Genomic DNA, 24,323 nt, shown 5'->3' on the forward strand with positions numbered 1-24,323 from the left:
CGACCACACTACCACAAAATAGAGCATTAGAATTAGCTCTTTTTGCCACTATCTTACCTCTAAGGGGAACCCTTGGACTCTGTGCACACTATTTCTTACTCTGAGATAGTATGTACAGAGCCAACTTCCTACAGTAGGTGAGATGTCTTTCTCCATCTCTCTGTCCCTGCCACCCAGTAGCACCGTCTTCATGCCCTACCTGCTGCCCTACCATGGCAGGTCTGTGGCCCCCACAGGAATGTACTGAGCAGCAGCAGTACCCTACCGATTCCCTCAGAAGTGGAGGTGCCGTGCATAGACCAGCTCTGGGTCTTCCTTCTTGTAGTGGGCTAAGTGAAATGGCAGCCGCTGAGTCCTCCTGGCCTCCTGTGTGTTAGTTAATTGATGCGTACACGCCGTGCTATAGAACGGTAAATCTACTATTAAACCCTGATATCCGACGGAGATCGATGTTTGCAGTGTGGATTGGCACTTCGGGTGTTTTGCAACAGTGAGCTCGAAGCAACGTTTTGGATGTTTGCTTCAATACTTTCACTTTGGATTTTATTAAAAGGGATTTACAAAGAACTAAATTATAAGCCCTGAGGAAGTCGATGTGAGTATTTTCGCTTGACGAAACACGTGTTGGCTGTGTTCTGAAGACGGTTAATTTAGAACCTGTGAATAAATAAGCAATTGGACTCGAGCTGCTGTATTTTGTTCATTTAGCCCTTGATAACATGGAATAGATATATGGACACTCGAGACATGGACATTAATTCTTGTTATTTACACATAGTGCCTTGGAATACCTGTGTTCTTCCTGTGTGACCCGCCCATCTCCTAATGCAGCCTTGTGCTGCCTGCCAGGGGCAGCAGGGTTCGGATTGCTGCCGATCAGCAGGCGGATCTTAGACCAGCCTCGGGCAAGGTACCGCGACAAACCAGGCCTATGACCTCCCCTCTAGCATCAGAGTGCCAGCTTGAGGCAGGAGAAGGAGGGTCGGTTTTTCTGCAGCATTGCAGGTGAGTCTTGCGGTGAACCCCACCCTCCAGTGAACTTAATAGACTTGGCCCAGCGGGGCCTGCAGGCGCATGCTGCTGGGACCTGACTCTCACTACAGGCTCATGCCTACCTGCTAACACCTGGACCCGCGTCGGCCTGCCTGATCTCTTTTACAACCTGGGCCGGCTGAGGCTCGAGGGCCTCCATATGTGGCCCAGGCCTTGGAGGTGTTGGTAGCGGGGCTCTGGAGTGTGCCCAGCTGGACAGGAGAGTGCTGGGGTGCACCCCTCCCCTCAGGGGCTGCTGACCACTGAAGCCTCCACAGAGGGACCTTACCAGACTCTAGCAGTGGGGACCTGTGCTCCACAGACGTCCTGCGGTGGGCCTGGGCCATCAATGCCCACAGCTATAATTGGGTCCTCCCGGATCCAGGCCCCCGTGGTGTGGGCCACTCTCAGAGAACCAAGCTCAGCCATGATTATCCTACTACCCGCACCACGCCAGGCTCCAACCGTTGTGCACCCTGGTGGGTCTAGGGTGCACAGAATGCAGTCCGCTGGATTTGCTGCCTGCTTTCAGCTCTGCAAAACTGATCTGGACCGCCCAGACTCTCCAATGGCCCCAAGGGATACTGCGAACACTTGAGACACTCAGACACCAGAAACCGCAGTCATGTCGGCGCTTCGGGGTAATAGATCGCTCACTCAAGGACATGCTGGAAAAGATACCTGGAGGCCAGGCTGTCGATAAGCCCACGGCAGCAAACACACATGCAGCCCCAGATTCCAGCAACACCGAAATCCCAGTCACCTGATCCTTTTTAGAAGCGTTTTTTTGCCTCCCTCCGCAGAGAGCTTCAGGCAGTCAAAAAAAGAGCTCTCCTTTGCTCTGGGGGTGGTGCGGCACAATTTGGACAATGTTGGTGAGAGAGTGGGGCCCTTGAGGAGAAGGACACCGAACGTAGCAACTAGATCAAATGGCTCCAGCAAGAAATTATTCAACTGCAGGAGCAATAAATTGACCTTCAATCCCATGCCGGAGTCTTGGAGAACCGCTCGAGGCAGAACAACATACGAATCTGGGGGTTCCTACAGCTGCTGAAGGTTCGGACCTGGGAGAATACACTGAAGTGCTTTTCCTCCACATCCTGGGTGGTTCGCTATACAAAGTGATTAAGTTGGACCAGCTCCATCATGTCAGCCTACCGCAGCCCCCCACCGGTCCCCCTGCAGACATTTTAGTATGTGTACAAGACTTCCAGGTTAAGGAATTGATTCTACGCAAGGCCCAAAGCCAACATCCACTCTACTTTAGGAGGAACTCACACATGCTGTTCCAGGACCTTGCAGCCTCAACTCTGATCACTGACACTTGCGGAAGGAAGGGGTCTGCTACTCCTGGAGGCACCCCTTTCGAATCATCTTCAAACTTGGTAAAGTGCATCAGATCAGATCGCTAAGGAAGCCTACCATGTGCTGCACCTGCCCAGGACTCCAACTTGAGCAGCCCCCATATTCAATCACCGCACTACCGGCAGCGCAGACGGAAGCCCTGCAAGCAACTCAACACCATTCATCCAGACCCGGAGACTATGGCGCTTGAGGGACAATCTGTATTGGACTTGCTTAATAGGGACTCTGACAAATCTGTGGCTGCATCACACTGGGGCATCCTATCCTTCTCCACTTCCTGGTGGGTAGGGAACACCTTTGCGGGGACGGAGGTGAGGATGCCTACACTTTCCCTGCTCCACTACTCCACCTCCTGTGGGGCCAACCCTTCTCTCCTGAGCACCTCTGCTCTGCTTCTGACCTACTTGTCAGGTGCATTCTCCCACTCACCTAGACATGTTCTATGGAGTGATGCTGGAAATTGTTTTCATTAAATTTTGTGTATACTGGCTCCATTCCACCAATGGGTCCACAATGGTCACTGGCAGGTCCCCATGCGGAAGGGGAGGATGGGACATTTCCACATCGCATGCCCCAGCTCCATCCTACCAACAGTTAAGCCGCAGACACCACAATGGAACTTAAGATTATCAGCTTTAACTTCCAGGGCCTCAATAACCCCACCAAGAAACCAGCAGTTCTTTCCCTCTCGGAGCAGTCCAGAGGGGACATATGTTTATTACATGAGACACACTTGCTTTCCAAGGACACCTATTGAATGTGCTCTCAGTGGTTTCCACAACAACTCTGTTCATCCTTCCCAGTTAAGAAAGGGGGTGTGGCTATCCTTTTTTATTGCGACATTCAGGGGAAAATCCTCTCCACAACCGCGGACAATAAAGGTCGCCTATTAGCTATCTGCCTGCGGGCTTTATATTTTATGCTAGCTAATGTCTATGCCCCGAATGAATGACAGGAGGTCTTCCTCATGAGCTCTCTATCCTTGGTTCTCCAATCCACAGATGCAGCAATCTAGGTGGGGAGGGCAACTTGAACTTGGCCATGGACAGTGATTTAGACCACTCCCGCAATGTTCAGCCCAAACGGGAGCATTTTCAGCATCTAGCTTGCACTGGCTCTCAGAATGCAGACTTCAAGACATCTGGCGGGGACTGTATCCCTCCTCCAGAGACTTCAAATTCTACTTGGCTGCCCATAACACATACACCCATATAGATCACTTTTGAGCGACTACGTCCCTTCGGGGCATTGTTACAGAGGCATCTGTTTCCCCTCACTCACTCTCTTAACATGCTCCTCTCTCCCTCACACTCACAATATCCTGCCCCTGGCCTAGAATCACCCACTGGCACTTGTGTGACTTCTTATTGCAGACACCGTCATCTGTTGCGTCATCAAAACGGCCATCACTGCCTATCTCCAGATTAACGATAATGGGGAGACTTCTCTTTCTTCCCTTTAGGCTACCCTGAAGCTGGTGATGCGTTGAGAGCTGATAGCTATCTTCACAATGACAACTGGAGCCGCCGGGATAAGTGGAGCGCTCTTGAATGGTCAGTTGTGGAGCTCAAAATCATTCATATGCGCACTGGATATGGTGAGTTAGAGCATACACAGCTTCTAATCAAGCGTCTGGATCTAGATAGGTCAGAATTCTAATTTAAGCAGTAATCGCTGTAGCTGCATCCTCGCACATTGGTTATGCAGTAAGATCCACGAGTAAAAGTGATCCACACTGGCACTGTAGAGGAGGCCCATTCAGCAGAGGGGATAGCCTCTGCATTTCGTGATTTCTATAGCTCACTCTACGCATGTGCCAACATCCCCAGCAGAAGCCCCAGGAACTGGAATTTCTAATTGCAATTGCGTTTAAAAGTTGTGCTTACATGAGACAAAAGATTGTGTATCATGCCTTAGGGTGATAGGTACAGCAGGCAAAGTGGCACATAATTACATGTTTTGAATGTATTTTTGATGGCAAAGGAGGTTGGTAGGAAAAGTAACCTACATGTTTGTGTACCTGATTTGTAAGACGTCGTTCAAATGCACTACAAAGAGAATAAATACATATCAAGAGAAAAAGGGGGTGGTATTGGCACACTACTTTTGGCTAGAGAATAAAATGATAATATGGTGTAGATTAGAACACACAAACTACACTGTACCTACTCAAATGTGATTATTAAAGTTGCCTTTAGACCCCGGTGACATTAAGTATGCTCATCATCTAGGATTCACAGTAAATTTCAGTACACTTATGTGAGTAGGTAGACCCGATGGCAGACTTTGTATTGCATAAATTATACTGAGAGAAAATATACCCCTTTCAAACTATGGCTAAACCAAACTGAAGCAAATTGAGAAAAATGGCGAACTACTGGATACGAACATGTTCATCTAATCCCCTGGTTCATGCTATTGTGTCACAATTGCAGTCAGGTGCACATATCACTAGGGAATTCGAGTTTGTTTTAATGCCTCCTGTTGTAGATATATTTTTGCGATGTATTGCTTTTTACGACACCTGCACAGGCAACACCAGCCATGGTCTCCACAAGCAATAATTTGTTCCACAAAAGAGATGTTTAAATAAGCTCTAAACACATATGAGAGGGCAACCAACCTTGTTTTGATTTAGCGGATCGTTTCTTAGTCTTTGTTTGTTCTTCTGCAATTTACTGGGCATCATCTTCCCCGTTCTGAAGTCAAAACTGCTGAGATCCACAGTGTTCCCCAGGTATCTCGACAACTGGGGCTTGCTTCTGAACTTCTTCCCACTCGGACTAAAAAGAAGGAAATACTTTAGTGATGTCGTGTTTACAAGACTCTACAATATTATGTAAGTACTTGAGATCGAGTCACTGTTTCGCATGCTCGACTGCATAAAAAAAATAGTTCTTTATGAATTTCTGTCAAATCTGCAAAACAATCAGGTTCAGAAAAGTGAATATGTACGACTGGTCTCACGTTACTATCTAAAATTTAAGTGACGAGTACATGCTTTGTTCTACCGACTGTCACATTCCACAGTCAAACCCATGCCTCCACTCTCAAAAAATGAATCATACTTTGTCCTCACCATTTCAACTAAGCCACTGCACAACTACTCCTTTTCAGCCATCGCAGGAGGGACTCTTCCCCCCCCCCATACAATGTATTAAACACAATGGCCAAGTAACAGTATGTTGCGCTACAGAGCAGCTAGAGGTACAGAATTGACAAAGGCCATCCAGTAAATTACATCACAATAGAGGTCAACAGTCCAGCTGACATCTAACAAAGCAAGAAATTATTAGTTCCTATAATGGAACATGGCTTTACTCTAAATTGTAACCTGAGAAGACAAGAACTGCTTTGCGTTTGTATAGTGTTGGAGAGGTTTACCACCAAAGATGTGTGGCGTACACTGAAATAGGACACAGCTCAGAGTGGATCAAAATCTGTTCGTTGAATTAGGGCGAGCACACACTGCTGACTGGATTAAAACTTCCCATCCCAGGCAGACAGAAATAGTAAAAAAAAACCTACTCCAAATGTATTATTCTAGCAGCAGAGCATAAATTTATGACTCACGATGCAGTCACATTGCAATAGGATCCAACAGTAAACGGATGGCATTTTTTTATTTGTATAGAAAGAACACCAAAGATAGGCCCTGGCAGTCTGAAGCAGAGTTGTATGTACAATGATCAGCTGAAACATTATCAAGACAACCCCATGGTCTTGTTATTTACATAAATAATGCAACAAGAGTATTGAAGACCTGTACATAAATGATCACAGTATTAACCAATTGTGAGTACTGGAGATCTACAAAACTAATTCAGGTGGCCAATTAGAGAGTGGCTATCTTGAGTACAGCTACTTACCAGTGATCAGTGGGAGAGTTGGACTAAACTAAAAATTACAATCAGAAGTAAAGTAAGAATTAAAGCACAATAGTCTAAGGTGTTATTCATAGCTTAGTCATTGTTATGACTTTGGATGATGTAGGTGCCTCTCCAGTTTTGTCACACTCAATCTGAGGAACAATTGTTCTTGCAATACACATGCACAAATGCTTCATAAACAATACCTGTGTGGTCATTTAAACCTCTCATCTATTAGTTTCCCAAAGATTCTTCAATGGGATGAACATACCTGCATTTTTTATGCAGGTCAAACTCAATTACTGATTATAATTTATCAAATTTCTCATTATGTTAATTCCATGAAATAACACATCAAAATATGTCTGCAACACTCAAAGTGGAACAGAAGGTTCTGCCCTCCACCTTTGTATTCCTCGATCAATGTAGGTCTACTCACTGACTAATAATATGCAATAACTCAGCCTCAAGCCTCTCAAGGCAACCAATTTTGAATTGCTAGCCTGTCTGAATTATATTCTAATTATAATCAATGAAAAGTATTTTTAAACAAATAGCCCAAAAAACGTGTTTTTTTTGTTTTTGTTTTTTTACATCAGAAAACATTGTGGTTCGGGCAATCCCTTTCGCTTTCCTCACCCAAGGCAGAGCTTCTATAAGTGTGTCCTACATAAGTGCTTGCTTCTAGCCCCCAACAGATTGGAGGCAGATTCTCCCTTTTTTGCTTAAAGATTGGACTGTACTATGTAGGACTCCTAAGGTATTCGCATCAAGCCGCATTTACCATTTATAACTATAGACTTCAATTCCCTTTCCCTCCTCAGAAACATTTCCTTCATAGTTAGCAACTCCAGATGCATCCTACAGTCCAAGATCTACTTACAAAGGATGCCAAAAAAGGCACCTTAAAGGTTTCAGGTTTCATTAGCACTGTCGTTCTCTTCAAAAAGTAAGCTACCAACATGCATTCCATCAACCACCCTTGGTCCCTCATCCAGGAAGGGGTCTACTCACACTTTAAAATGGAGGGCAGCAACCTTCTTTGAAGCACCATATTAAGAAATGGCCTTGCCAGGGTAAACTAATACATCTACCTCACGATATTCATGCTACCCCCAACCAACCTCTCAACAACAAAATAACAGCCTTGCCTTCACCACCTCGATGTTTCACACCCTGGCTTTGTGGCCTGGCCTAATGCACACAGTGAAGTGGTGACTTATGTTCTATCGCAACTATATTCGCCTTATAACCTAATCCTATAAATAATCCTTCCGTCGCACCAACCTGACAACTAACTTCTTACAGTGGTTTGACTTTGTGATGAAGTTTCAATTTTCTCAGGAGTTACAATTCTTGAGCTATGTTGTCAATAAAACCTCATGCCAGTTGAATTTGTCTGCACACAAACTTTCCAAAATCAAGAAGACTTTCAGCAACCCTAAGTACCTTCTCATTCTCTGTAAAAGAGTTGATACAAATACAGAGTCTCCTTTTGTCAGTGATCCTGGGAACTTTGTAAATCAAGCTTTTTAGTTCCTCATGGGCAACTTACTTTTGCTGAAGATTTTCATATACGGACAACTTAAGTCGATCTCAAAGTTCAGGAAGGGATTTTGTGGTGGTTGTCTTATATTCAGACCTGGAATAGCAGTACAATGTTATACCATGCCCTGTCTTGTTGACTACGGCAGAGGCCAGTAAGGAAGCGTGGCATGCATCTCTTCAACAATGGATGTAAAGTGGACCTCACAAAAGAGACTTGTACATATAAATGTCCTAGATCTGTTTGGCAGAACCAATGCTAAAGCCCGATCCTGGACAGCATAGTTTATAGCATCCTACTAAAGATGGACAATGAGCTGTGGTTATGCTAAATGCCTAGGCAGTGTCTGTTCCAAGGTACTTCCCAATATTGAGAGAAATATTCAGCACCAATACCTCAAACAAACATATCTTTGACTTCAAAATCCTAGTTGCCAGCTGAACTTTCTGCAAGGCAGCTGGACCCACAGATACCACAGGACCTGCCTTTCTAGGGATGTATGGATGGATGGATATAGATTATATATATATATAGATATATATATATATATAGAGAGAGAGAGAGAGAGAGAGAGAGAGAGAGAGACACACACAGACACATATTGCTTCCTCCTAGGAAAATAGGGTTCCTGAAACAGTGGTTGTGTACCCTCTTTAGATATTTCAGGTATGGCTTTCCACTCATTCAAATGACGAGGTTCACCTACCTCTCTGCCTTCTCTTTTTCCTGACACTTCTGATGGGTCTGACAGGGTACGCCTGTGACTAGACCCTCGAAGGACATCTAGAGTTAGTGGCTTGGGGGATTTCTGGTATAACAGTTTAATCAAGAAATAGTAACTCTGTCTGTGATCTCAATTCTCAAGGACTACCTGAAACACTTAGCTGCTGTAGATCAGCTTGGATCCCTTAGTGTATGGGAAGGAGTATTTGTGAAGTACTTTAGTGCTGGAAGACAATATTTTGAACCAGCATCTTCATTGACAGCAAAGTTTAACCTTTCAAACTGTAAGTCATCAATATATACCACTCATCCCTGATCAATGTCACTCAAATACTGAGAGCAGCCTTAATCTGTTGTTTCATGATCAGTGCACACTTGATGTGGCCACCTCTCCTCCATTACAACTCCCTTTAATATGTTAATTATTATTTTTTGCTACTGACTGGCTGGCTTCAAATACAACATTAGATGTCAAAAGACTACTAAACTGCCAAACTCTACTTTGCCCCATCTCTTACTTTGCAGTCTCCGTTAAGGCTAGATCCTTCATTAAATTTTCCTTGTTACATGTTCAAAATGTTTTTTTAACTCAGTCTTGAGTTTTGTCCAATGCCTGAAGAGTAGTGAATAGAGGAAATGTTCCCCAATTCTGATCTCCTCCTAAAACACCTCCAAGGAGGTTTCGGTGGCGACCTTAGCTCAGTGGTTGCATGTAATTCCTTCAACTGACTGCAGTAGATTTAGGATCCCACCCTGCACTCTTGCCACAGCTATTTAACTTTTAAAACTTATATTTTATGAGGTAGCTCATAAGACATCCATAGCGATGCAGATTGGTCCTGCACTTCTACCTTTAATTTTATCTATTTTAATCCTATAAAGAACGTTCAAGAATGTTGTTGCTAGGCTTGCACAATGTTAACTTCCATGACATGAAGTAAAATGTATATTTTCTCCTCCATGAGATGGAAATAGTAATTTCCCATAAAGACATGGAAGTGAATATTCTCTGCCTATTTCTTGACATCCTCCCCACTATTCTGCATCTTGTCTTCTCATACACAGCTAATTCAGCTTAACCCCACCTGGGCAGGCTTTCCATCAACTGAGGTTCTCCTGATGTCCTCTTAGACTGGCTGGTCATCCTATCCATTTCTCCACAACAAGAAAGAAATAAAGAGGGACCTAGTGTGACAAAGCTCATATGGTCCTGATGTGTTTATGATGTCATTATCTTTATGACATTTTTCTTATTGGAATGTTGATGAGCACAGAGTTTGCATTAAAGATGCAGGCATAGGGTAAATCACTAGCAAATTAGTCATCCCAATCCTTAATTTGTAAAACCAAACCATCCAAGTATACCTTTCAAACGTTTTGAAATAAAGGGTAATTGAAAGTACCACAGACATGATATTCTAAGACATCACTCTGCATGCAGAATCCTTTGTCATGTTGGAGTTTTTTGTACATCTCTCTGATACAAGGTGGGAAAACAATGTAACCGGAGTATTACCTACATTATAGTAGAATAAATATTAAGTGATTTAAGTAAATAAGGTAGTATTCCATGACTTCCTCACTCCTTTATCCTCAGAGCACTTCTATGGGACGGGGATCTGCCTTCTATAGAGATAATTCTTCCCTACCATAATATTTTTCTATGAGAGTTGAGGAATAACATGGGTTAGAAAGTGCCGCTTAGGGTCTCAGTCTTGACTCAGCAGGGCTCACAGTTCAAGAGCCACAACATTGTATACACGGTCGCTCTGCCGATGGAGAAGGAGTATATCCCAGCCAGCCAATGGAAAGTTCTGTGCCTCCTCCCATGGTTCTTTACAATTTGCTTTGGATACTTTTATATTAGAAGGTTGTTTTTTCCTTAGTCTTCGCAGAATGAATTTCGCAGACCCAAAAGTACATTAGTCAATAAGTAACCCATGTGACTATTAAAGACAGCTAAAAGTGATCAGCTCACACTGCCCAGAAAGGGGGGGGGGGGGGTGGAGATGCATGCGTGGGGTGCATTTTTAAGAGCTCATAAAGGTGACTGCTTGATCAGGAGACTAAACGGCTTTGAGAAGCTAAACAAATTTAATAATAAAATTGGGTGAAGTTCAACAGTTAAGGATAACTTTCAATTTTGGAAAAGACAAAAGGACAATTTTGCTAATGGCACGGAACAGATTTGCTCAAATGAGAAAGAGCAACAATTGGGTAGAAGAAAAACAAGAAAAATCAATTATTGGCCTTGGGCACAAAGTTAGAATATAAAATTGCAGAACAGTGTTTAGGAAGGCTCAGATTTGTTTCTACAAAAAAAATTCAGTTGGAGCTAGGATAGGGACCAGTATTGAAAGTAGGTTCATATTCCTTATGTATAGAGAACGTTTTCCAACTAATTGAAGAGTTGTTCTGTTTACCGAAAGTCATTAGTTTTGTCTATATAATACATAAAAGCCCTTTTAACATCAAAAGTGTGTAGAGCTCTTTCCACTACAGAATCTGGTTTGGGAAAGAAAACTGACAATTCTTTTGACTGATTGTTATGAAATTGTAAAACTACCTGTGGAAGAAAGTTTGGATTAGTTCTTAATACAAGTTTTTCTTTGTGAATTTAGAAGAAAGGTTCTTCCAAAGTTAAAGCCTGGATCTCACTTACATGCCTAACGGAAGTGATGGTGACTAATAAGGCTACCTTCCATGACAGAAATTGTAGAAAACAGGAGTGCAGTGGCTTAAAAGGAGGACCCATAAGCCTTGTGAGAACAATATTAAGATTCCAGGAGGGGTACTGGAGACACCCTTGGTGGAATGACTCTTAACTCCTTCCATAAACACCTTAGTAACAGGAACTCTAAACAAAGAAGTATGCTGCCTGCTTTGAAGATATGCAGCTATAGCTGATAATTGAAGAAGAATGGAGGTATAAGGAAGACTAGCTTTTTTTTAAATGTATTAAGTAACAGTCTGTTGAATTGTTGGTTTAAGAGGGTCAATGTTTTTGACTTACAATAACAAACAAAACATTTGCATTTTGGCACATAACACTGTCTAGTTGTGGGTCTATGTGCTTCTCTGAGAACTTCCATTCATTCTTGTGGTAGCTGTAAGTAACCAACTTCTATGATCTCAGGAGCCATATCACTAGGTTGAGGGATTTTGGGTCTGGATGTCTTATTTGACCTTGGTTTTGAGTTAGAAGGTCCAGTCTGTTGGGGAGCTGCTGATGTGGAACTATTGAGAGGTCTGAGCTTCCGAACTAGAAAAGGAATGAGTGGGAGAGGTAGGAAAGCATATGCCAATATTCCCGACCAACTCATCCATAGAGCTTTACCTCTGGAGTGTCGGTGAGGATACCGGAGGCGACATTTTAGCATTTTGCATTCTGAGATGTGGCAAATAAGTCTATTTGAGGTGTCCCCCCTCCCCCTTTAGAAAGTACTGGTGAAGGACTTGTGGGTGGAACTCCTATTCGTGGACTTGTTGCTGCATCCTGCTTAGCAGGTCTGCAAATTGATCGGCTATCCCTGGGAGATATTGTGCCCTTTTATAAGGTTTGTTGTATTCCACCATTGCAGAGATGGATGAACTTGGCAGTCCAACAACAACAGATCTTCCAGGTGACCCTGTGCCATTAATGAGAGAGGCACTGTTGCAGGGGACGCATATGAAGTCTGGCATGCAGTACGATGGTGATGCAGGATGCCATCAACCCTAATACACGCATAAGAGTCCTTACTGTATATGAATGGTGTAAGGAAATGCCTCCTTGGCATGGTTGCCCCCTGACTTTTTGCCTTTGCTGATGCTATGTTTACAATTGAAAGTGTGCTGAGGCCTGCTAACCAGGCCCCAGCACCAGTGTTCTTTCCCTAACCTGTACTTTTGTATCCACAATTGGTAGACCCTGGCATCCAGATAAGTCCCTTGTAACTGGTACTTCTAGTACCAAGGGCCCTGATGCCAAGGAAGGTCTCTAAGGGCTGCAGCATGTCTTATGCCACCCTGGAGACCTCTCACTCAGCACAGACACACTGCTAGCCAGCTTGTGTGTGCTAGTGAGAACAAAACGAGTAAGTCGACATGGCACTCCCCTCAGGGTGCCATGCCAGCCTCTCACTGCCTATGCCAGTATAGGTCAGTCACCCCTCTAGCAGGCCTTACAGCCCTAAGGCAGGGTGCACTATACCATAGGTGAGGGTACCAGTGCATGAGCATGGTACCCCTACAGTGTCTAAACAAAACCTTAGACATTGTAAGTGCAGGGTAGCCATAAGAGTATATGGTCTGGGAGTTTGTCAAACACGAACTCCACAGCACCATAATGGCTACACTGAAAACTGGGAAGTTTGGTATCAAACTTCTCAGCACAATAAATGCACACTGATGCCAGTGTACATTTTATTGCAAAATACACCCCAGAGGGCACCTTAGAGGTGCCCCCTGAAACTTAACCGACTGTCTGTGTAGGCTGACTAGTTCCAGCAGCCTGCCACACTAGAGACATGTTGCTGGCCCCATGGGGAGAGTGCCTTTGTCACTCTGAGGCCAGTAACAAAGCCTGCACTGGGTGGAGATGCTAACACCTCCCCCAGGCAGGAGCTGTAACACCTGGCGGTGAGCCTCAAAGGCTCACCCTTTTGTCACAGCACCGCAGGACACTCCAGCTAGTGGAGTTGCCCGCCCCCTCCGGCCCCCACTTTTGGTGGCAAGGCCGGAGAAAATAATGAGAATAACAAGGAGGAGTCACTGGCCAGTCAGGACAGCCCCTAAGGTGTCCTGAGCTGAGGTGACTCTAACTTTTAGAAATCCTCCATCTTGCAGATGGAGGATTCCCCCAATAGGGTTAGGATTGTGACCCCCTCCCCTTGGGAGGAGGCACAAAGAGGGTGTACCCACCCTCAGGGCTAGTAGCCATTGGCTACTAACCCCCCAGACCTAAACACGCCCTTAAATTTAGTATTTAAGGGCTACCCTGAACCCTAGAAAATTAGATTCCTGCAACAAGAAGAAGGACTGCCTAGCTGAAAGCCCCTGCAGAGGAAGACCAGAAGACAACAACTGCCTTGGCTCCAGAAACTCACCGGCCTGTCTCCTGCCTTCCAGAGAACTCTGCTCCAGCGACGCCTTCCAAAGGGACCAGCGACCTCTGAATCCTCTGAGGACTGCCCTGCTTCGACGACGACAAGAAACTCCCGAGGACAGCGGACCTGCTCCAAAAAGACTGCAACTTTATCCAAAGAAGCAGCTTTAAAGAACCCTGCAATCTCCCCGCAAGAAGCGTGAGACTTGCAACACTGCACCCGGCGACCCCGACTCGGCTGGTGGAGGACCAACACCTCAGGGAGGACCCCCGGACTACTCTACGACTGTGAGTACCAAAACCTGTCCCCCCTGAGCCCCCACAGCGCCGCCTGCAGAGGGAATCCCGAGGCTTCCCCTGACCGCGACTCTCTGAAACCTAAGTCCCGACGCCTGGAAAAGACCCTGCACCCGCAGCCCCCAGGACCTGAAGGACCGGACTTTCACTGCAGAAGTGACCCCCAGGAGTCCCTCTCCCTTGCCCAAGTGGAGGTTTCCCCGAGGAAGCCCCCCCTTGCCTGCCTGCAGCGCTGAAGAGATCCCTTGATCTCTCATTGACTTCCATTGCGAACCCGACGCTTGTTCTAACACTGCACCCGGCCGCCCCCGCACCGCTGAGGGTGAAATCTCTGTGTGGGCTAGTGTCCCCCCCGGTGTCCTACAAAACCCCCCTGGTATGCCCTCGAAAGACGCGGGTACTTACCTGCTGGCAGACTGGAACTGGGGCACCCCCTTCTCTCCATTGAAGCCTATGCGTTTTGGGCACCACTTTGAACTCTGCACCTGACCGGCCCTGAGCTGCTGGTGTGGTAACTTTGGGGTTTCTCTGAACCCCCAACGGTGGGCTACCTTGGACCAAGAACTGAACCCTGTAAGTGTCTTACTTACCTGGTAAAACTAACAAAAACTTACCTCCCCCAGGAACTGTGAAAATTGCACTGTGTCCACTTTTAAAATAGCTATTTGTGAATAACTTGAAAAGTATACATGCAATTGAAATGATTCAAAGTTCCTAATGTACTTACCTGCAATACCTTTCAAACAAGATATTACATGTTAAATTTGAACCTGTGGTTCTTAAAATAAACTAAGAAAATATATTTTTCTATAACAAAACCTATTGGCTGGATTTGTCTCTGAGTGTGTGTACCTCATTTATTGTCTATGTGTATGTACAACAAATGCTTAACACTACTCCTTGGATAAGCCTACTGCTCGACCACACTACCACAAAATAGAGCATTAGTATTATCTCTTTTTACCACTATTTTACCTCTAAGGGGAACCCTTGGACTCTGTGCATGCTATTCCTTACTTTGAAATAGCACATACAGAGCCAACTTCCTACATTGGTGGATCAGCGGTGGGGTACAAGACTTTGCATTTGCTGGACTACTCAGCCAATACCTGATCACACGACAAATTCCAAAATTGTCATTAGAAATTGATTTTTGCAATTTGAAAAGTTTTCTAAATTCTTAAAAGACATGCTAGGGCCTTGTGTTAGATCCTGTTTAGCATTTCTTTTAGAGTTTAAAAGTTTGTAAAAGTTTGAATTAGATTCTAGAACCAGTTTTAGATTCTTAAAAAGTATTCCAACTTTTAGAAGCAAAATGTCTAGCACAGATGTGAATGTGGTGGAACTCGACACCACACCTTACCTCCATCTACAGATGAGAGAGCTAAGGTCACTCTGTAAACTAAAGAAAATAGCAATGGGCCCCAAACCTACCAAAGTACAGCTCCAGGAGCTTTTGGCAGAGTTTGAAAAGGCCAAACCCTCTGAGGATGGCAACACAGAGGATGAAGATAGTGACTTGGAGGGAAATTCCCCCCCTCCAGTCCTACTTAGGGAGAGCAGGGCTTCTCAAGCCCTGACTCCACAAATAATAGTCAGAGATGCTGGTTCCCTCACAGGAGGGACCAACAACTCTGAAATCACTGAGGATAACTCCAGTGAAGAGGACATCCAGTTAGCCAGGATGGCCAAAAGATTGGCTTTGGAAAGACAGATCCTAGCCATAGAAAGGGAAAGACAAGAGATGGGCCTAGGACCCATCAATGGTGGCAGCAACATAAATAGGGTCAGAGATTCTCCTGACATGTTGAAAATCCCTAAAGGGATTGTAACTAAATATGAAGATGGTGATGACATCACCAAATGGTTCACAGCTTTTGAGAGGGCTTGTGTAACCAGAAAAGTGAACAGATCTCACTGGGGTGCTCTCCTTTGGGAAATGTTCACAGGAAAGTGTAGGGATAGACTCCTCACACTCTCTGGAAAAGATGCAGAATCTTATGACCTCATGAAGGGTACCCTGATTGAGGGCTTTGGATTCTCCACTGAGGAGTATAGGATTAGATTCAGGGGGGCTCAAAAATCCTCGAGCCAGACCTGGGTTGACTTTGTAGACTACTCAGTAAAAACACTAGATGGTTGGATTCAAGGCAGTGGTGTAAGTAATTATGATGGGCTGTACAATTTATTTGTGAAAGAACACCTGTTAAGTAATTGTTTCAATGATAAACTGCATCAGCATCTGGTAGACCTAGGACCAATTTCTCCCCAAGAATTGGGAAAGAAGGCGGACCATTGGGTCAAGACTAGGGTGTCCAAAACTTCCACAGGGGGTGACCAAAAGAAAGGGGTCACAAAACCTCCCCAGGGGAAGGGTGGTGAGACAGCCAAAAATAAAAATAGTAAAGAGTCTTCTACAGGCCCCCAAAAACCTGCACAGGAGGGTGGGCCCAGAGCCTCTTCACAAACCAATCCTGGGTACAAGGGTAAAAACTTTGATCCCAAAAAGGCCTGGTGTCGAAACTGTAGTCAGTCTGGACACCAAACTGGAGACAAGGCCTGTCCCAAGAAAAGTTCCACTCCAAACTCCAATCCAGGTAACACTGGAATGGCTAGTCTCCAAGTGGGATCAACAGTGTGCCCAGAGCAAATCAGGGTCCACACTGAAGCTACTCTAGTCTTTGAGGGTGGGGTGGATTTAGCCACACTAGCTGCCTGGCCGCCTAACATGCAAAAATACAGGCAGCAGCTCTTTATTAATGGGACAAGTGTAGAGGGCCTGAGGGATACAGGTGCCAGTGTCACCATGGTGACAGAGAAACTGGTTTCCCCTGGCCAATACCTGACTGGAAAAACTTATACAGTCACCAACGCTGACAATCAGACTAAAGCACATCCCATGGCAATGGTAACTTTAGAATGGGGAGGGGTCAATGGCCTGAAACAGGTGGTGGTCTCCTCAAACATCCCAGTAGACTGTCTGCTTGGAAATGACCTAGAGTCCTCAGCATGGGCTGAGGTAGAACTAAAAACCCATGCAGCCATGCTGGGTATCCCTGAACTGGTGTGTGTAAAAACAAGAGCACAATGCAAGGCACAGGGTGAAAAAGTAGAGCTGGAGTCTGGAAAAATGGCCCAGCCTACCAAGAGAAAAGGAAAGTCAGTTGGGAAACCAACTGCAACACAGTCAGAAAAAGAGAACCTCTCTTCTCAGGAAGATGTTCTGCACTCTGAGGGAACTGAGCCTTTGGAACTTGAACCTTATCAGGTTGAGCTCTTATACCCAGGGGGACACTCAAGGGAGGAGCTGTGTAAGGGACAAGAAACCTGTCCCTCTCTTGAAGGCCTTAGGCAGCAAGCTGCTGAAGAGTCCAAGGGCAAGAAAAATGGAACACATAGGGTCTATTGGGAAGATGGACTCCTGTACACTGAGGCCAGAGACCCCAAACCTGGTGCCACTAGGAGAGTGGTAGTGCCTCAGTCGTTCAGAGAGTTTATTCTGACCTTAGCCCATGATATTCCCCTTGCTGGGCATTTGGGACAAACCAAGACGTGGGAGAGGTTAGTCAACCACTTCTACTGGCCCAATATGTCCCACAAGGTTAAGGAGTTTTGCCTCTCCTGCCCCACCTGTCAATCCAGTGGTAAGACAGGTGGGCACCCAAAGGCCCCCCTCATTCCACTTCCAGTGGTGGGGGTCCCCTTTGAAAGAGTGGGTGTGGACATAGTTGGTCCACTAGAACCTCCCACAGCCTCAGGAAATATGTACATCCTAGTAGTAGTGGATCATGCTACTAGGTATCCTGAAGCTATTCCCCTTAGGTCGACTACTGCCCCTGCAGTAGCCAAGGCCCTCATTGGTATCTTTACCAGAGTGGGTTTCCCCAAGGAGGTGGTGTCTGACAGAGGTACCAACTTCATGTCAGCATACCTAAAACACATGTGGAATGAGTGTGGGGTGACTTACAAATTCACTACACCATACCATCCACAAACTAATGGCTTAGTTGAGAGATTCAACAAGACATTAAAAGGCATGATCATGGGGCTCCCAGAAAAACTCAAAAGGAGATGTGATGTCCTCTTGCCATGTCTGCTTTTCGCTTACAGAGAGGTGCCACAGAAGGGAGTAGGATTCTCACCCTTTGAACTTCTGTTTGGTCACCCTGTAAGAGGACCACTTGCTCTTGTTAAAGAAGGCTGGGAGAGACCTCTTCATGAGCCTAAACAAGACATAGTGGACTATGTACTTGGCCTTCGCTCTAGAATGGCAGAGTACATGGAAAAGGCAAGCAAAAACCTTGAGGCCAGCCAACAGCTCCAGAAGTTTTGGTATGACCAAAAGGCTGCAATGGTTGAGTTCCAACCAGGGCAGAAAGTCTGGGTTCTGGAGCCTGTGGCTCCCAGGGCACTTCAGGACAAATGGAGTGGCCCTTACCCAGTGCTAGAAAGGAAGAGTCAGGTCACCTACCTGGTGGACCTGGGCACAAGCAGGAGCCCCAAGAGGGTGATCCATGTGAACCGCCTTAAGCTCTTCCATGACAGGGCTGATGTAAATCTGTTGATGGTAACAGATGAGGATCAGGAGGCAGAGAGTGAACCTCTCCCTGATCTTCTGTCATCAGACCCAAAAGATGGCTCAGTAGATGGAGTGATCTACTCAGACACCCTCTCTGGCCAAAAGCAAGCTGATTGTAGGAGAGTCCTACAACAGTTTCCTGAACTCTTCTCCCTAACCCCTGGTCAGACACACCTGTGTACCCATGATGTGGACACAGGAGACAGCATGCCTGTCAAAAACAAAATTTTTAGACAGTCTGACCATGTTAAGGAAAGCATCCAGGTGGAAGTCCACAAGATGCTGGAATTGGGAGTAATTGAGCGCTCTGACAGCCCCTGGGCTAGCCCAGTGGTCTTAGTCCCCAAACCTCACACCAAAGATGGAAAGAAAGAGATGAGGTTTTGTGTGGACTACAGAGGGCTCAACTCTGTCACCAAGACAGACGCCCATCCAATTCCTAGAGCTGATGAGCTCATAGACAAATTAGGTGCTGCCAAATTCTTAAGTACCTTTGACTTGACAGCAGGGTACTGGCAAATAAAAATGGCACCTGGAGCAAAAGAGAAAACAGCATTCTCCACACCTGATGGGCATTATCAGTTTACTGTTATGCCCTTTGGTTTAAAGAATGCCCCTGCCACCTTCCAAAGGTTGGTGAATCAAGTCCTTGCTGGTTTGGAGTCCTTTAGCACAGCTTATCTTGATGATATTGCTGTCTTTAGCTCCACCTGGCAGGATCACCTGGTCCACCTGAAGAAGGTCTTGAAGGCTCTGCAATCTGCAGGCCTCTCTATCAAGGCATCCAAATGCCAGATAGGGCAGGGAACTGTGGTTTACTTGGGCCACCTTGTAGGTGGAGGCCAAGTTCAGCCACTCCAACCCAAGATCCAGACTATTCTGGACTGGGTAGCTCCAAAAACCCAGACTCAAGTCAGGGCATTCCTTGGCTTGACTGGGTATTACAGGAGGTTTGTGAAGGGATATGGATCCATTGTGACAGCCCTCACTGAACTCACCTCCAAGAAAATGCCCAAGAAAGTGAACTGGACTGTGGAATGCCAACAGGCCTTTGACACCCTGAAACAAGCAATGTGCTCAGCACCAGTTCTAAAAGCTCCAGATTATTCTAAGCAGTTCATTGTGCAGACAGATGCCTCTGAACATGGGATAGGGGCAGTTTTGTCCCAAACAAATGATGATGGCCTTGACCAGCCTGTTGCTTTCATTAGCAGGAGGTTACTCCCCAGGGAGCAGCGTTGGAGTGCCATTGAGAGGGAGGCCTTTGCTGTGGTTTGGTCCCTGAAGAAGCTGAGACCATACCTCTTTGGGACTCACTTTCTAGTTCAAACTGACCACAGACCTCTCAAATGGCTGATGCAAATGAAAGGTGAAAATCCTAAACTGTTGAGGTGGTCCATCTCCCTACAGGGAATGGACTTTATAGTGGAACACAGACCTGGGACTGCCCATGCCAATGCAGATGGTCTTTCCAGGTTCTTCCACTTAGAAAATGAAGACTCTCTTGGGAAAGGTTAGTCTCATCCTCATTCGTTTGGGGGGGGGGGGGGGTTGTGTAAGGAAATGTCTCCTTGGCATGGTTGCCCCCTGACTTTTTGCCTTTGCTGATGCTATGTTTACAATTGAAAGTGTGCTGAGGCCTGCTAACCAGGCCCCAGCACCAGTGTTCTTTCCCTAACCTGTACTTTTGTATCCACAATTGGCAGACCCTGGCATCCAGATAAGTCCCTTGTAACTGGTACTTCTAGTACCAAGGGCCCTGATGCCAAGGAAGGTCTCTAAGGGCTGCAGCATGTCTTATGCCACCCTGGAGACCTCTCACTCAGCACAGACACACTGCTAGCCAGCTTGTGTGTGCTAGTGAGAACAAAACGAGTAAGTCGACATGGCACTCCCCTCAGGGTGCCATGCCAACCTCTCACTGCCTATGCCAGTATAGGTCAGTCACCCCTCTAGCAGGCCTTACAGCCCTAAGGCAGGGTGCACTATACCATAGGTGAGGGTACCAGTGCATGAGCATGGTACCCCTACAGTGTCAAAACAAAACCTTAGACATTGTAAGTGCAGGGTAGCCATAAGAGTATATGGTCTGGGAGTTTGTCAAACACGAACTCCACAGCACCATAATGGCTACACTGAAAACTGGGAAGTTTGGTATCAAACTTCTCAGCACAATAAATGCACACTGATGCCAGTGTACATTTTATTGCAAAATACACCCCAGAGGGCACCTTAGAGGTGCCCCCTGAAACTTAACCGACTGTCTGTGTAGGCTGACTAGTTCCAGCCGCCTGCCACACTAGAGACATGTTGCTGGCCCCATGGGGAGAGTGCCTTTGTCACTCTGAGGCCAGTAACAAAGCCTGCACTGGGTGGAGATGCTAACACCTCCCCCAGGCAGGAGCTGTAACAGTCTGCTGGCCGACTGGAACTGGGGCACCCCCTTCTCTCCATTGAAGCCTATGCGTTTTGGGCACCACTTTGAACTCTGCACCTGACCGGCCCTGAGCTGCTGGTGTGGTAACTTTGGGGTTGCTCTGAACCCCCCAACGGTGGGCTACCTTGGACCAAGAACTGAACCCTGTAAGTGTCTTACTTACCTGGTAAAACTAACAAAAACTTACCTCCCCCAGGAACTGTGAAAATTGCACTAAGTGTCCACTTTTAAAATAGCTATTTGTGAATAACTTGAAAAGTATACATGCAATTGAAATGATTCAAAGTTCCTAGTGTACTTACCTGCAATACCTTTCAAACAAGATATTACATGTTAAATTTGAACCTGTGGTTCTTAAAATAAACTAAGAAAATATATTTTTCTATAACAAAACCTATTGGCTGGATTTGTCTCGGAGTGTGTGTACCTCATTTATTGTCTATGTGTATGTACAACAAATGCTTAACACTACTCCTTGGATAAGCCTACTGCTCGACCACACTACCACAAAATAGAGCATTAGTATTATCTCTTTTTACCACTATTTTACCTCTAAGGGGAACCCTTGGACTCTGTGCATGCTATTCCTTACTTTGAAATAGCACATACAGAGCCAACTTCCTACAAATGGTTCTCTGTTAATAGAGCAATCATTGTTTGAAAAGCTGGAATTTGGGCTGAGCCGAGAAACAATGGTCCTAAGTGTGCATTGAGAATCGCTCCCAGATAGGGATGTAACTGGAGGGGTTGAAGATAAGATTTGAGGTAACTGACGGTTAATCCTAAAGTGTGAAAGGAGATCGATTGTAAGTTGAGTGTGATGTTGACATGCTTGGAGGGTACTAGTCTTGATAAGCCAGTCGTCCAAGTAAGGGAAGACGTGAATTTGTTGTCTTCTGAGATGTGCGACCACTACTGCGAGAAATTGGTGAATACTTTAAGAGCCGTTGTGACTCCAAAAGGTAAGACTTTGAATTGGTAATGTTTTCCTGCAATCACAAATCTGAGGTATTTGCAGTGTGCTGGATGAATGGGAACGTGAAAGTAGGCGTCCGTTAGGTCTAACGCTGTCATGAAATTGTCCTTTTGAAGAAGAGGAATGACATCTTGAAGAGTGACCATATGGAGTGTTCTGACAGGATGTAATGGTTTAAGGGTCTGAGATCTAAGACTGATTTAAGAGATCTGTTTTTTGGTTAACAGAAAACAAAGGGAGTAAACTCCTGTACTTCGGTGTTGTAATGGAACTGGTGCTATGGCCTCTTTGAGAAGAAGGGAGTGCACTTCCTCTCTGATAAGAGTGAGATGTTCTTGAGACAGTCCAAGCACAAGGGTGGGTGTTTAGCGGAGTGGATTTGAGCTCCAAACAGTAACCAGTTTGGATCATTGAAAGTACCCATTGACCTGTGGTAGTTTGAGACCGTTGTGGGTAACACTGTTGTAGTCTGCTGCCTACAGGAGTGATGTGTGGTGGTGGCATGTGGAGGCAGTCAATGCTTGGTGGTGGATGAGTAGCCTCCAGATGTAGATGGCTTTCCTTGGTCCTCATTATTGCTTCCTCTGTAGGAACCTCTATAATAACCTCTAGAGTATAACTGAGAGGTGGACTTTGCTTGTGTGTTAGACTGGTCAGTAAAGGATGACCGAAAGCATCTTGAGAACCCCGGGCGATGAAAAGTACCCCAGTGTGTGCTGACTTGGAGTGCCCTCATAGCTTTGGCAGTCTGATAATCCTTGTTCAGCTTTTCAAGTGTGGTATCCACTTGTGGGCCAAATAAGTGCTCTTAAACAAGTATCAAAGGGCACTTACCTCTGGTTTAAAGCCTGAGCATGTGAGCCCGGCAAGTCATACAGTGATGATGCTGGTGTTACTACTGTGTGCTGCTGTATCAGTAGCATCCAGAACACAGCTAATTGAATTATTGGTGATAGTTTGCCCTACAGATAAAATTTCTTTATCCCTTTACATGTTCATTGGGAGATTTTGTAGAAGCTCATCCATGGCATCCCAGCGAGCTCTACCACAGAGGGATAGTAACGCCTGGGCATTAGCAATATGCATGTGATTGGCTGCTTGAGCTGCCACCCTCTTACCTGCCGCATTCAACTTCTTACTTTCTTTGTCAGGAGGGGGTGTGTCTCCTGTTGATTGGCTATTAACCCTTTTGCGAGCAGTAGAGGCAATGTCATTTGTGTGCCTGAGCATGCCTGGAAGCATGGGAAGAAACTGACTTTCATTGTGTGTTGTGCCAAGGGTGTTGAATAGAAAATCATCTTCTACTGGATCTGTGTACATGGGGATGTTATGAAATGCAGCTGCCCTAGCTATACCCTGTTGATACGAGGTGGAATCCACAGGTGGTGAGGGTCTAGCTGGGTAGAGATCCGGATCAATAGGTGTAATAGGATCCGGATCATGGATCATCTAATGTATCTCCTAAATCACGAGCCCCAACAGGTGGCGAATTAGGTGGTGTGAACCACGAAGGAGGGGGAGATAAGGAGGGGAGATGTTGGTGGAGAAGGATCTGGAGGTGGTGGAGAAGGATCTGGAGGAGGTGGTGGAGAGGACTGAGGAGAAGACTGCGGGAGAAAGGAGCCTTGTCCTTTGTAGGCTTTTTTGGAAGCGGAGAGGAGTCAAGTGCTTCTTGAAAAGTTAAGCTCCTCTTTAAAGGGAGAGGAGGTGATGATATAAAGTACTGTTCCCTCTTGAATCTGAAGTCAGCACTGAGGAGCGTCCATAACTTCCAAAATTGTTTCCACCAGTAAAGGGGTGGTTGGAGACCATCTGGAATCAAAGGAGGTCTTTTTAAAAATGTTCATTTCTGAAGTTTTCAGCTTATAAGATATTTTTTGGCGCCAAAACAGAGAATGGCAGTTTTTTTCTTCAATGCCGAAGTGTTGGTACTGGAGCGCCGTGTGTACTTGGTTGGGTCGGTACAGAGGCTGAGGTACCCGAGGTCAATGCCAAAGATTTGTCTTAAGCTTTTTCCAGTGCTGAGCTGAAAGGCGGGCCATCCGAATGAGTTTCTTGGCTCTGACCATGGATGGAAAGCAGTGGGCGACTGGTGACGTCTTTATAAGTAATCTTGACCGAGAGTGAAGTGGTGTTTTTACTCACATTGACTTTCGATGTTGGATTGAATATCCGAGTCGGAGTCTTCGACGGAGAAGGCCTGTTCTCGCTCCAGCTCATCCTGTGCATGCTCGTCACCGAAGATTCCAGGTGTAAGCTGGGACCAAAGGCAGAGTGAGGGAAGAAAATGCGATCAACAGAGATTACAGTTTTGGATGGTTTTGAGCCGAGAAGTCTGAGCGAGAGTAGCACACGTCCAAACCAGATGGTAGAGATGGTAGAGAGAAACAAACAATCTAACAAAGGACTCAAT

At 45.7% G+C, this 24,323-nt stretch overlaps 1 protein-coding gene across 2 annotated transcripts in view; it reads right to left on the bottom strand.

The window, feature by feature from the left end:
* MBD2 (methyl-CpG binding domain protein 2) overlaps positions 1–24,323 on the bottom strand; it is a 257,055-nt gene that overhangs the window by 150,086 nt on the left and 82,646 nt on the right. For both annotated transcript variants that reach the window (XM_069219484.1, XM_069219475.1), the window contains exon 2: positions 5,021–5,180. In XM_069219484.1, the coding sequence (XP_069075585.1) occupies positions 5,021–5,180 (160 nt within the window). The remainder of the gene's footprint in view (positions 1–5,020; positions 5,181–24,323) is intronic.

This window comes from Pleurodeles waltl, chromosome 1_1, assembly GCF_031143425.1.
Source record: "Pleurodeles waltl isolate 20211129_DDA chromosome 1_1, aPleWal1.hap1.20221129, whole genome shotgun sequence".
Classification (NCBI taxonomy): Eukaryota; Metazoa; Chordata; class Amphibia; order Caudata; family Salamandridae; genus Pleurodeles; species Pleurodeles waltl.